Genomic DNA, 14,069 nt, shown 5'->3' on the forward strand with positions numbered 1-14,069 from the left:
TATATATATATATATATATATATATATACACACACACACACACACCCTTGAGATAAAAAAGCAGGCTCTGAAATCAGAGTTAGTAGAGTCTAACAGCCTGAATTTGAATCTTGACACTCTGCCTTTGCTGGCTTTGGTCACAATGTAACTGGTTACTCTTAGTTCCTTATTTATAAAATGAGTACAAGGATTAAATAAGTTAACACATGTGGAGTGCTTAAATCAGTATTTGGCATTTCTTTATATTGATACTTGGACTTTTCTGCAATATCTGGGAATAGTGCTTGAAAATTGCATAAAATCCCTGCCCTGTAGAGCTTACAGGCTATTGGGCTTGGGGGGCATAAACAAAGCCCTGGTATGTTTAGGTTTGTGTGTGTTCCGCTGAGAGAATTGGGAGATAGTACATAAAGAAGTCAAGGAATTCAGCCTAACTGTTCTTGCTGAGAGGACAGTTTGTTATTAGTACTTTTCAAATTTTGTCCATTGTTAGTGATTGCATTGATCTTAAATACTATTCTTGAGGTGTGGAGGATACCAGTTAACACAGCAGGTGTAATAATCCTGATCAGTTCTGTGTGGTACTTGGAACAAGCATTTACTTCAACATATAGTACCTTTTGCTAATTGAGATTCCTGTCTTCAGATAGTTTAATGTCTGACAAGTAAACCAATTATTTACTAGTTGTAAGTTGAGTGGTGATAATGAATAGGAAACTGGAAGTACTAATTTAGACCCCAGAAAAAAACTGGTCATAAATACTCTAGCCTTTCAGAGGTTCTTCTGGCTCCCTAGTCTTCATATTTTTCCCTAAATTTCATATAAGAATTGGTTTGTTCTCATGTTGAGGAGAAAAGTTAGGGCATGGATTGTAAGTAGTTAGTGACAAGATGCCACCAAAGGGCTAAAGCTGAAAGAAATACAAAATTAGCTTAGTTTTGCGTGGTTTGCTGTTTGTGTATCAGCTTTTATGAGCTATTTCTATTTTATTTGCTTTTAGAATTTATATCAGGATAGAGCTTTTTCAAGGACATGTTCAGATGAATGCTAAGCTTAGTTTTGGTATTGTAGGAAGGGATCATGTGGTATAATTCTTAAAAAGATATTTGAAGTAGAGATGCCTTATGTCCACTAGGGGGTACTGTACACTGTAAAAATTAAAATTATTTCTGGGCAATTAGCCATTATTTCTTCATGCAGTTATCTTGTTTGAAATTAAGTTTTGTCATTTAGTGTTTCTTCTAAATTGCTACAAAACTATTTTCAAACAGTCTTTTTGACTGTAGCAAACAGTAACTCATACATGCATTCCTGTTAGTAGTGGCTCCAAGTGTTCTGACATTACTTTGTGTATGCATATAATACTGGGATTTGAACCCAGGGATGCTCTACCACTGAGCTACATCCCCAGTCTTTTTTATTTTATTTTTTTAAATTTTGAGACAGAGTCTTTCTAAGTTTTTGCTGAGGCTGGCCCCAAACTTGTGATTCAAGTTTCCCCACAAAATTTTGCCCAGTATGTGATATAAGATGAATTATTCTTAATGATCTGTTAATAACATCATTATATGATTGTCTTATGGTTCACTCTATAGTAGCTCCTAGCCATGTTGAGTAGTTGAAATGTGGCTAGTTTTTTGACATATCTTATAAGTGTAAATGATGTACTGGACTCTGAAGACTTAGTATGAAAAAAGATAGAAATGTTATTAATTTTTATATTAATTACATATTGGGATAATATTTTAAATATATATTCATCAACAAATTTCACCATTTCTCATGCAAATTTACCTCCACTTTTCTATTTAATCTTTTATCTTTTAAGCATTGCCTCACAGAACTTAATAGAACTTCATTACTTCATAGTGAGCACAAAGTATTATTGAACTTTTAAAAATGAGAACAGTTTTGTTTCATAAAAATTGGTTGACAGTTTACTGAAACTTTATCTCAAAACAAATAAAAAAGATCTGGGAATGTAGCTCAGTGGTAGAGCACTTGCCTTATATGCATGAGGGCCTGGGTTCATTTCCAGTACTATGATAAAAGGAAGAAATTGGTTGACAGAATGTCACATGTTTGGATTTAGTGATACTAGGGTTTGCTTTTCAAGTCTTAATAGAGCTATTGATTATCAGATCAATTTGATGCAGTGTTCAACTCTTTTTAAAAATACTTGTGGCATGTACTATTGTATATACATTTTGTAAGAGGATGTATTTTCCTTTGTATCTTGTTGTCATTTAAGTTCCTACTTTGCTCTTTTGCATACTTCCTTTTCTACTTTTTAGTAACCAATTTCCTGAATTTCTGCAGTACTTTCTGTTTTTCATGGTCCTAAGTGCAGTTCTACCCAGGTTCATCCTTGGAGTGCTTTTAAACCTAGTGAGATCACAAAGTACAGTCAGTGGCTCTTCTGGTTGGATTTTTGTTGTTGTTTGTTTTGGGGTTTGAACCCAGGGTCAATTTATCACTGAGCTGCATCCCCAGTTCTTATTTATTTTATTTTTTTCATTTTCAGACAATTCTAAGTTGCCTAGGCTGACCTCGAACTTTCCTCCTGCCTCAGCCTCCTGAGTGACTCGCATTACAGGTGTTTGACATCATACCTGGCCTTATTCTGTTTTCTTTAAAAACAAGCAGTATCTTATAAATAAAGCTTTAAGTTTATTGTTTTGCTTTGTTTGTACCTTACGGTCTTGTTGAGTTGCTTGTATCAGACTATGGCCTTCTGTGATGTCCTTTTAGTGTTCTCATTCCATATTTACAGAATTCTCCCTTATGGATACCTGAAACTACAGATAGTACCCAACTCTGCATACACTGTTTGTCTTTCTTTCTCCAGTTCTCTCATGAACCCTCTTCCTCTCTCCACACACACACAAATTTAATGCCATTTCTATCTTAACTAAGCGGTTAATATGCACTGTCTTAATGAAGCACCATAACTTTAGTAGTTTTAGGTGTGACAGGAAAATTAGTACAAATTCCTTTTCCTTCACAATTTCAAGGATGAAAGATTAGTTCTTACTCTAAATCTTGGCAACCTCAGCATTTTATTTTTTTCCCTTAAGTTGTGAACAGCTACCTTTTCTCTCACAGGAAACAGTGTATGTGACTTATCTTTGAGATGTCCAAATTACCACCATTACTACTGCTGATACACTTTTGAGACCATTAGTAAGTAAAATGAAGGCTATTTGAATACAAGTATTGGTTGATTGACAAGTACTGGTTGATCTGATAACTGAAACTGCTGGTAAGTGGTTGCTAAGTGACTTAACAGGCCAGGAGTGCATTCACTGTGAATAGGCTGTACAAGGAGGGATGATTCATTCATATCCAGGTGGAACAGTGAGAGATTTCATCATATTACTCAGAATGGTGCATAATTTAAACTTACATATTTTCTATTTCTAGAATCTTCCATTTAATCTTTTTTGGCTGAGACTGACTAAGGACAACTGGAACTGTGAAAGGACAAATTTTGTTGTGGGGATTGCTTTAAACCCTGCTCTGGCTCAGAGCATGCTTGCTCAAAAATAAGTGAAGCAGTAGGAATTTTTGAGACTTTTACCTTTGGATTTAAAGAAATCATGCTGTTCTTTTCTGTCTTTTTTGTCAAAGAATAGTATAAAACTTAGAGATATTTCACAGTTAACTGTCTTTTGGATAGTAGCAAGAAGGATTTTATTTCCTACCTAGTTTTTCCCTTTTTAGGGAAAAAGTTGCCATCAACTTCTGTGGGTAAGACTTTAACATTGGGTTGTCTGAGATTGGTTCCATTTGGTTTGGATTTTATTCTTTTCTCATCCCACAGTTTATGCTGTGGGTTTGGAAAATCAACAATGTTTATTCAGTTATATATCTGTTGACTGTGTTAAGTCTGTTGGAACCTGGGTGCATATAAAAACTGATTCAAAATGTTTTCCACACCTAAAAATATATTCTAGAATGTGTTCCAGTTAAATCTTAAGATTGATCAAGTTATATGATGTACTTAGTATGCAGAAGAATATCTTGACTTTGAAGATGAACTAACTAATGAGTGTCATATCTATCTCTGCCAGTGTGTACTCAGTGTGATTTTGAAGCTATTTTTGGGATCTGATCTTGGAGGCCTTTTTAGTAGCTTTAAATAGAACTGCTATACTTTGTATAACCAGGGAGGGGGTAGTTTGGGATTCTTGGACCCTGATCACCCCTGTCCCCCACCTTTATAAACTAGAGGTAAAACAAAAGGAAGATGGAGGTGAGGAGACCCCAGAATTCAAGAAATCTTCCTATCCAGTTCTTTTTCCATTCTTGTACTCTACTGTTCTTTCTTAATGTTTGTACTTTTCCCCCTTTTCTAGTCACATTTTGACTTTTCAAGGTATGAGGCTTCTTTATTGTCTTCTTGAACTTTTTAATGATCTGAAAATGTTTTACTTTGAACCTAAAGAACATTTTGCTGGAGGTAGTTCACATTTGAGTTCTCATTTGTCCTTGCATTGCCATCATCATAACAAAAACTAGTCTTGAATAAAAGTACCAAAGGCATTACTTTCAGTGGCTGTGGGTCTCTCACATTTGAGGGAGGGAAGATCTGTATCTACATCTGATAGCTATATCAGTATGTAACTATGCTGAAGGAAAAGTGTGTGTGTGTGTGTGTGTGTGTGTGTGTGTGTGTGTGTGTGTGTGTATCCTTTTGTAGGACAAAAGGATAAGGTGTACAACTTTCTTAAGTAAAGCATTTGTTGGTTTTCATACCTAAAAATTTGTTTGAGTATAACAGTTTAGTTTAACTACATCTGCCTTTTTAGAATGTTGAAAATGCATCAATAATATATGTTATATACCATTGTCAGCTTGCATATTAAATATTAATGTTTTTCTGTTTAGATATAAGTAGAAGTTAGACTGTTTCTTCTCCACCTGAAATGGATCCTTTTGTTTTCCTCCCATGATGTACACATCCTGCTTTGAAAAAAACCTGCTTTATTTGAGATGCATTTCTTTTTTTCCCCATAGATTTATTGAGTAAAGATGCAACTCTGATAGTTTATTCTTCACTCATTTATTCAAAATTAAACAGATATTTATTGGACATCCATTGTGGTGACAGGTATCATTCTAGATGCTGAGGATATAGCAGTGAATAAATTCAAATTCCTCCTCTTATAGTGCTATTTTCTGAGCAAAATAAAAGGGAGATGTGATCTGATTGTCATGGTTATGAAGTGGGGTGTGGACAAGGGAGTGTGTGGGTTAAATTAAAATTCCTCCTCTTATAGTGCTATTTTCTGAGCAAAATAAAAGGGAGATGTGATTTGTTTGTCGTGGTTGTGAAGTGGGGTGGGGACAAGGGAGTGTGTGGGTTAAGGTAGAATGGGGTCTGCAGTTTTAATTATGGTGGTTCACTGAGAAAACATGATTGATTGAAGATCTTTTGCATCTGAGGGGAAAAGCCATGTAGAAATTTGGGGGAAGAGAGCAAGTGCAAAGCCTTTGAGATGGAAGTGTGCCTAGTAGGTTAAAGAACTAAAAGGAAACTGACTTGATTGGAACAAAGGGGATGGGGAGGAGAATAGGTGAAAATAAGTTAGAGAAGTAGACAGAGTGAGGTAATCATATTAAACCTTTTGGGGGAAGTCCATGATAAGGGTTTTGGCTTTTTAAAAATCTGTAGAAAATAGAATCAGAGCTAGTAGGTAGCAACATGAGATCAGGGAGAAAATTAAAGGTTATTGCATTATGCCAGATAGAGCTGCTGGTTGCTTGGGTCAGGGGTATTGTAATAGAGTGGTGAGAACCATGGTAGATTTTGAAGTCCACCCTCCTTCATTCTTTCCTCTCCCAAACACCTTCTCTTTGGTGCTGGGGATTCAACCCAGGGCCTCAGACAAGTTCTATTACTGAGCTGTACCTACCCCAGCAGGAGTTTGAGGTTTTTCAGAACAGAAATTGCTGATCACATGAGATGTGTGGCATATAGAAAAGGGTATGACGGTCAATTGGATGAAATGGGATTGACTAATATGGGGAAGACTTTGGGGAGGAAAAATTTGGAGACAGGATGGGGGAGATGTTCAGTTTTGGTCTAACTGTTGTGGGACTCATTGGTGAACTTAAGCAGGTTAGTGACTATACCCCAGTTGGAGAGAGTGTTCATGATGGGGGTAAGAGGAGGGGTTAGAAATGGGAAATGAGCAATTAATGGTACATCACTTTGGAAGAGTAGGAAAGCAGTGGGGCAGTAACTGGTGTGGGGGAGATGGGAGGAGCAGTGGGTTATGGTCATTTACTCTTGGAGGAATAGTAGGGAGTTTGTGTGGTTTAGGACAAGAGCCAGTACAGAGAGGAGAGTTGATAATTCATTGCTGGAGTAGCATCCTTAAACAGGTGTGAAAACAAGATCTAATGCTTGAGAGGTTGGACTTAGTCAAGAGTGCATATATAACATTGGAGGAGAGGATGGAGTATTTGGGCAACACAGATGCAGGTAGAGGTGCAAATGCTACCATGAGAACTCAGGGAAATTTTTGTTTTCTTTTGACATAGAAAGCAAGGCCTAAGTCAGAAGTGAGGGTGAGGTTGGAGAATTTTAGAGATTTGAAAAGAGAAGAATATTAGTGTTATTTAGGAGACCAGGAGACTGATGAAAAAATAGAACTAATAGTATGATTATAATGGGAATTATTAAAGGTTCCTTTGAGGTTTCTCAATTTTAGAGAGCAGTAAGCATGGAGATGTGTATTTCCCCTCTAGCATTTTTCATGTGTGTGTGTGTGTGTGTGTGTGTGTGTGTGTGTGTGTTTTGTGTTGGGAATTGAACTCAGGGACACTCATCCCTAGTCCTGTTTTGTATTTTATTTAGAGACAGGGTCTCACTGAGTTGCTTAGTGCTTCGCTAAGTTGCTGAAGCTGGCATTGAACTCATGATCCTCCTGTCTCAGCCTCCAGGTGTGTGCCACCGAGCCTGGCTCATTAACCTAATTTTATTATCAGCATATTTCTAGCTAAAGTATATGATAAGCCATCAATATTCTCTTGCATTGCATTTTGTTGGTTGTAATGACTAAAGTGTTTTTTTCTTTGAAGTTTGCATTTTATAAACACCAAATAACCCATCAGGAGATTGGAGACATTCTGTTATGTCTAAATCCAAGAGATGAACTTTCTAACTTTAATTTTGTTGTTCAATGAATTGACATTTGTTTCACAAATGTGTTTTTCTGTTGTAGGAAACCCAGCGTTTGCTGGCAGAACCAGTTCCTGGCATTAAAGCAGAACCAGATGAGAGCAACGCCCGTTATTTTCATGTGGTCATTGCTGGCCCCCAGGATTCCCCCTTTGAGGGAGGGACTTTTAAACTTGAACTATTCCTTCCAGAAGAATACCCAATGGCAGCACCTAAAGTACGTTTCATGACCAAAATTTATCATCCTAATGTAGACAAGTTGGGAAGAATATGTTTAGATATATTGAAAGGTAAGTAGTATGATTTCTTTCTTATGCATTCCATATTTAGAATGTAAACACTGTAACCTTGTAACTTGTAACCTAATAATAAGACCACAGTGGTCTGTGGGAGGGAGATGCAGCAGTTCTGGGCCTGTTTTTTTCATGCTATATCATATCATATCATTTATCATATATCATACTGAGCCTGTTGCCTTCATAGATAAGTGGTCCCCAGCACTGCAGATCCGCACAGTTCTGCTATCGATCCAGGCTTTGTTAAGTGCTCCTAATCCAGATGATCCATTAGCAAATGATGTAGCGGAGCAGTGGAAGACCAACGAAGCCCAAGCCATAGAAACAGGTATTTAATATTCATTCTCCTTTACACTGCTTCCACTTTTTAAAACAAATCTATGCTACCATTTAAAAAGCTTTTAAAAGTTCTTGGCAAGGGCAAGGGGAAAAGGTTGTATTAAATTAGATGCTGATTACAGTACACAAGTATGATGTTCAAGCTCCACTTCATGGCCTGTTATGGAACCCCAAAATTTTATGCATAGCATATAACTGGGAGATCTTGGAATCTGGATTTAACAACACTGAATTTAACCAATACTGAGTGTACATCATTCATCTAGTAATATGTAAACATACTGGAACAATTGAACTCTTTTATGCTGTTTTTCTAATCCTTTTGATTAAAGCATACAGCAATTTATAGCTAGAGAGTTTAGAATCAACAACCTTCTCCCTGTAAAATTTGAACAAAATTGTTGAGGAATGTTATTATCCAAAAATGAAGGGGACACAACTTTTTTCATCCTGATGAATTTTGTAAAACTTTATTTTCATTGTATTGTAATCAGACATACAGAAAATGTTTCAGCCTTGATTGTTTATAGGAGATGACATAAATCTAAGAGATCACAGCATGACATTTCCACAGCTGACTTAATCACATGTTTGTTCTTGTCTGCAGCTAGAGCATGGACTAGGCTATATGCCATGAATAATATTTAAATCGATCCGATCATCAAGTGTGCATCACTTCTCCTGTTCTGCCAAGATTTCTTCCTTTTTTGTTTGCATTTAATGGACACAGTCTTAATAGAAACATTACAGAATAAAAGCCCAGACATCTTCAGTCCTTTGGTGATTAAATGCACATTAGCAAATCTATGTCTTGTCCTGATTTACTGTTGTAAAGCATGAGCCGAGGCTAGAAGTATCATCTGGATTGTTGCGAAACGTTTAAAAGCAGTGGCTCTCTGCTTTTATTCATTTCCCCCATCATGGTTTAAGTATAAAGCACTGTGAGTGAAGGTAGTTGTCAGGGTTAGCTGCCAGGGGTATGGGTGTGTTTATTTTTTATTTTATTTTTTTGAGGGGAAAGGTAGTTTTATTTTAATTTTATGGACTCCTTTCACTCCCCTTTATGGTGAGCTAATTGCATTGGTTAAAAGCAGCTAACCAGTTCTTTAGAATATGCTCTCTAGCCAAGTCTAACTTTATTTAGACTCTGTAGATGGACAAGCTTGATTGTTTGAATCAAAATGGGAACATTAAACAAACATCACAGCCCTCACTAATAACATTGTGACTTTGATGTCAGGTGTAGATTTCCCCCCTTCAAAAAAAGAAAAAAAAAAAAGAAAGAAAAAAACGTGTGACCATTTTGTATGGCTTGTCTGGAATTCTGTAAATCTTATGTTTTAGTAAAATATTTTTTGTTATTCGACTTTGCCTTTGTACAGTTTATTTTACTGTGTTTATTTCATTTTCCCAATGTGACAATCATATTTAAAAATTAAAAAACTCTGATGAAACATTCTGTTTTGGTCTTCACCATCTGACAAATTGAATGGCAAGAGATTTTTGCCAGTTTCTTTTCACTGATGCAAACTTAATAATAATAAGAATTACTGAATGGATTATTTATAAATTGGCCCTGAGCATGCATAAAGCATCAGTGTCTGACTTTTTTTTTTTAACCTCCTAGAAATTAAAAATAAATAAATGTTCGTTGTCTGATTTAGTTAGGCTATCATTGGTCTTGCCACAATGTTTGACAAATTACTGTACAGGGATAGTCACAGCAAAGAAAGCATTAGTGACTGACATGTAGGACTTTCGCATGTCGTGCCACATTTTTACCTCAGATGTGGAGTATGACCTTTTTCTTGGTTCCTATCTTTAAACTTCCTATGTGGCCACTGGTGTGTGTTATTAGGAAACACCAATCTGGTATTCATTTGGGGTTTGCTGAGGCATTTGAGTCTTCCTTATAGACCTAAGAGTGTATCTCAAGCAACCAGCTTGCATAAGTGTCATCAGAAAGGTTTCTTCCTTTGAGAGCATCAAATCTTCCGTTAATGTGCTTTCACCTCCCTCGTATTTGCTTTGGAGCTCCTTTTATTCTTTGTTATTAGTAAATTTTTCTTCACTGACAGTTTCTTCCCTCACAAAACTGTTCTTTTTCACCTCTCTCCACATCTAATGCCTGATTCTTATTTTCAAGTCATAAATGTAGCCAGTCATAAATATGTAAATGTTAACCTTCACTTTGGAATCTTTTGTCTCTTGCAGTTTAAGGTAATGGATATTGTAGCCCCATCTGAATTTTCCTCACTCTTATTCTCATAATTTCTGGAGTTTCTTCAGAATGTGGTGTATTTTATTGTGCTCTTATGTAAGATGAAGAATTATCTATTAAAATTACGTTTTCAACATACAAAAGCTTTCTATGACTGGTAACTGGTATCCTTCCAAATAAATACATTGCTTGGTAATGAATGTTAAATTCAGAATAAAATTTTTTTCAGAATAAATTGATAACTCTAATATTAACAACAGTTGTCACTTATAACAATTCTTGGGCTGAGGACTTCTTGGACCACAGCTAATGAAGTAGTCTCATTCTAGAAAATGATTGAACTTAGTAAGACTTCCAAGTAATTAAAGACCAGCATAAGAACTATAGATAGCATTGTTCATGGTTTTAGCTAGTGTCAGTGATTTTCAAGTTATAAAATTCCAGATTTAAATTTTTTGCACTATAAAACCTGTCTAAAGTAAGATTAAGAGACCCCACCCCTGTTGTTTTGCTAGAACCTATCTTCTCAACCAGTGGGAGAAAGCAAGAGCCAGTGTATGACTAAGATTTCTTGGGACTTAGTGATCTGGGAGAGGCTTTAGGCAAAGGTTAAAAACTGGCAGCTATATATGGCCTATGGACCTGTTTCCCTTGGCCCACACCAAGTGGTTGGCCATTTTTTTAAACTCCAGAAATTCCCTTGAAAAATCCAGAATTTGTTATTTTTGAAGGATCTGAAGATCTGGCACTAGTGGAGCTGACCTACCTTTGTGCTTGACACCTGTTGAGAGGAATTGGGTAGCAGTCACTCCAAGAAGAGCATGTCATTTGCAAGTTAGAATCCTTCCCAGCCCATCTGCTGTAACTGTATAGTCCTGTTCTAAGTCTTTGACTTTGTAGCCCAAGCCAAACAGTTTGACAAAAATATTTAATATGTACCTGCTACAGGTTGAGGATGATTAGGTGGAGTGGCACAGGGATTTCCTTTTGAGGACCTCATGATCTAACAACGGAGGGGACACAGACAAGTAGATATAGTTCTGTCAAGAAGGGAAGTATTTGGAGAGTCCACTCTTCCGGATTCAAGGCAGAGGGAACAACATATGCAAAACTCTGGGAGAGAAGCAAAGGATCTGAACCTATCAATAAATGACTTTTTGAAAATCCACTCTGCCACTTTGGGTTTTTGTGAAATCCTGAGATGTCGACGTGGGCTTTGCTTCTTTTGATTTGTTTTAGTTTATGTTGCTGTGATTTGCTTCTACTCTGAGAGGAGCAGTTATCCTTGGTCTTTCTAGAGTCCACCTAGAAAGATCTTAGACCTGATGTATATAGAACTTCAAGCTTACCCAAAATCAGGAATATATTTGTAAAATAAATTTCAGAAGATGCATTTAAAGATTAAGTACAAATCAGTTTGTAAAAGCCACAGGTGGTGCTATGGTTTAGCACTTAAAAGAGTGGGGAAGAAAATCTGGTCTATGAGACATTATAAGCAGCTAAATAGCACTAAGTGGCATCATGGGACAACAAACTGGCTTTATTTTTCTATTTGATGGTTAGGAATGTTTTCTGGTTACTCTAGCCATATCCATTTTTTGTTACTGCAAAGGTTTAGAATTACAACCTTATTTAGAAAAGCTATCCCCCAAATCCAGACGCAATGAAAAATAGGACACCTAATACATCAATCTATGTAAGAATAATGTAATATTTCATCAAATAATGTATTCTGGGGCTGGGAGTAACATTTCATTTACCATTTAGCATGCTGCCTATCTTAAGGAGTTTTATCAGGGTTTATATGACAACACAAAGTAAAAACATGTTGAATGTAATAATTTGAAGAAATATAATAAAAATCTTTAATTCACCAATTGAACTGGTCATACTTTGTCTGTTTCCTCAACTATATACTTAATTCCTGCATTATTTTCTGTTTTTATCATTGAGGCTAAGAATAGTATTTTCTTAAGAATTGGCTTTGCTATATTTTTATGACACCAATTGGGCAAGTTCCCAGTGGCTGCAAAACTGGTATCTGAACAAAATTAACTTAGGTGTAGAACTAAACATGAAAAATTAGTCTCTTTTCCTCCAACTCCGTCTTTGCCTCCTTGAGCTAATCTCATTTCGTATGTACATGTTGGGGCAACATTCACTGTGTGAATGTGGATGTAGATTTGATGTCAAGCAGAGCAAGCTGAACTTTTCTGATGGGAGTGCATAGTAACTACCCTAATATCTAGACCTGTTGACTCCTGACAGCATCAATTGAAATTTAAGTCAGTACAACTTTATGGTGCTCATAAGGAGCTGCAACATTTTCCCTCTGCCTATCATTTGTGTACAGTACAAAAACGTTTTAAAAATTTAGAATAGATGAATAACCTCCTGTGCCTATCATTTAGAGTAACTACATACTTGACATATTCTGACAGGAATACTTTTGGAATATGATCTAGATTAGTAAATCCAAGTAGTACGTACATTTTAGTATAACCTTGCAAGTTTGCAAGGTCTTCCAACCAAGTTCTGGAATAAGCTACTCAAGACAGCCTTGGCAAAAGCAAGATGGTTGCACCAACTTTTTTCTTTTCCTTTTGCAATTCTAGGGATTGAATCCAGGGCTGTCTCATGTTTCATGCACACTGTCACTGAGCTATTATATTATAGCCTTAGCCCTGGTTACACCAGATTTGAACTTGATGCTGTTTTCCTTGAGTTTTGGAAAGGAAGAAGGGTTAGGATTGTGACTAATCAAAGGAGAGTAGGACCAATTTTTTGCAGTTCTTTTTTTTCCCACTAATAAAACATAATATTTTGGGATCTGTGAGCCACAGTTCAGTCTCAATTCTGCCATTATATTGAGGAAGCGTCCATAGATAATTTGTAAACAGCTGGGAATGCTGGGCTCTTCATAAAACTTTTTCACAATGGATTTTTTTCAACCACTTAAAATGTTTTAAAAAACCACATATCTGAGTTTGTGAACTACAGAAACAGGTGGTAGGCTGGGTTTGACCAGTAGATTGTACCACCAGTAGTTCCACCAATTGAACTGGTCATACTTTGTCTCTTTCCTCAACTATACACTTATTCCTGCATTATTTTCTGTATCATTGAGGCTAAGAATAGTAGTCTAGGAATTGCCTTTGATGTGTTTCCACTTGCTGCAAAATTGAGATCTGAACTAAAATTAACTAAGATGTGGAACCCCTGGAAGTGATTACTGCTTTTGTGCAAGGCCTTGGATTCAAGTCCCAGTATCAAAAATGTGTGTCACAAGCTGGGGTTGTGGCTCAGTGGTACAGTGCTTGCCTAGCATGTGGGAGGCACTGGGTTTGACTCTCAGCACCACATGTAAATAAATAAGGGCTCATAGACAACAAATTAAAAAAAAAATGTGTCACATTGACAATTTCTCAAAACATTTTTAAGAATCTAAACAGGTAGCTTTTATTGAAAATCTAAAATTCGTACAACTTTTTAAAAAGTGATCTTTAATTTTGTTAGACTTTTCCGATATAAACAAATATGTGCACAAAACATGCTGACTTCTTTTCGGTTAGCACTTTCCTAAGAACTTGACATGTGGCTGGACCTCTTTATGGGAGGGAACTGCATAGTATCTATTAAATAGACTGCCATAATTTAATTCCATTTTTAATACCAATTTCATAAATTCTGCAATACATCTATGACCATAAATTTAGGTACAGAGGAAGGAATCGGGTGCTTAACCACTGAGCCACATCCCCAGCCCTTTTGTTATATTTAGACCCTTGCTAAGTTTAAGTTGCTTAGGGCCTGCCTTACTATTTGCTGAAATTAGCTTTGAATTCACCATTCTCCTGCCTCAGCTTTCTGAGCCGCTGGGATTATAGGTGTGCACCATGGTCCCTGGCTGGGACCATTATTTTGGAACATGGATCAGATTTACATTCTCATGAACAAAAGATGGCAGAATTCTCATGACACAGAATTCTAAGACTAGGTTATAAGAGTGTCTGGGGGGGGGGG

General features: G+C 36.5%; 1 protein-coding gene across 1 annotated transcript in view; it reads left to right on the forward strand.

The window, feature by feature from the left end:
• The window catches only part of Ube2n (ubiquitin conjugating enzyme E2 N), a 22,072-nt gene extending 12,881 nt beyond the window's left edge, over positions 1-9,191 (forward strand). The window contains exons 2-4 of the mRNA XM_048803964.1: positions 7,234-7,480; positions 7,674-7,814; positions 8,433-9,191. Coding sequence (XP_048659921.1) covers positions 7,234-7,480; positions 7,674-7,814; positions 8,433-8,473 — 429 coding nt within the window. The 3' untranslated portion in view covers positions 8,474-9,191. The remainder of the gene's footprint in view (positions 1-7,233; positions 7,481-7,673; positions 7,815-8,432) is intronic.
• The last annotated feature ends 4,878 nt before the right edge of the window (positions 9,192-14,069 follow it).

The sequence above is a fragment of the Marmota marmota genome, unplaced genomic scaffold (assembly GCF_001458135.2).
Source record: "Marmota marmota marmota unplaced genomic scaffold, marMar, whole genome shotgun sequence".
NCBI lineage: Eukaryota > Metazoa > Chordata > Mammalia > Rodentia > Sciuridae > Marmota > Marmota marmota.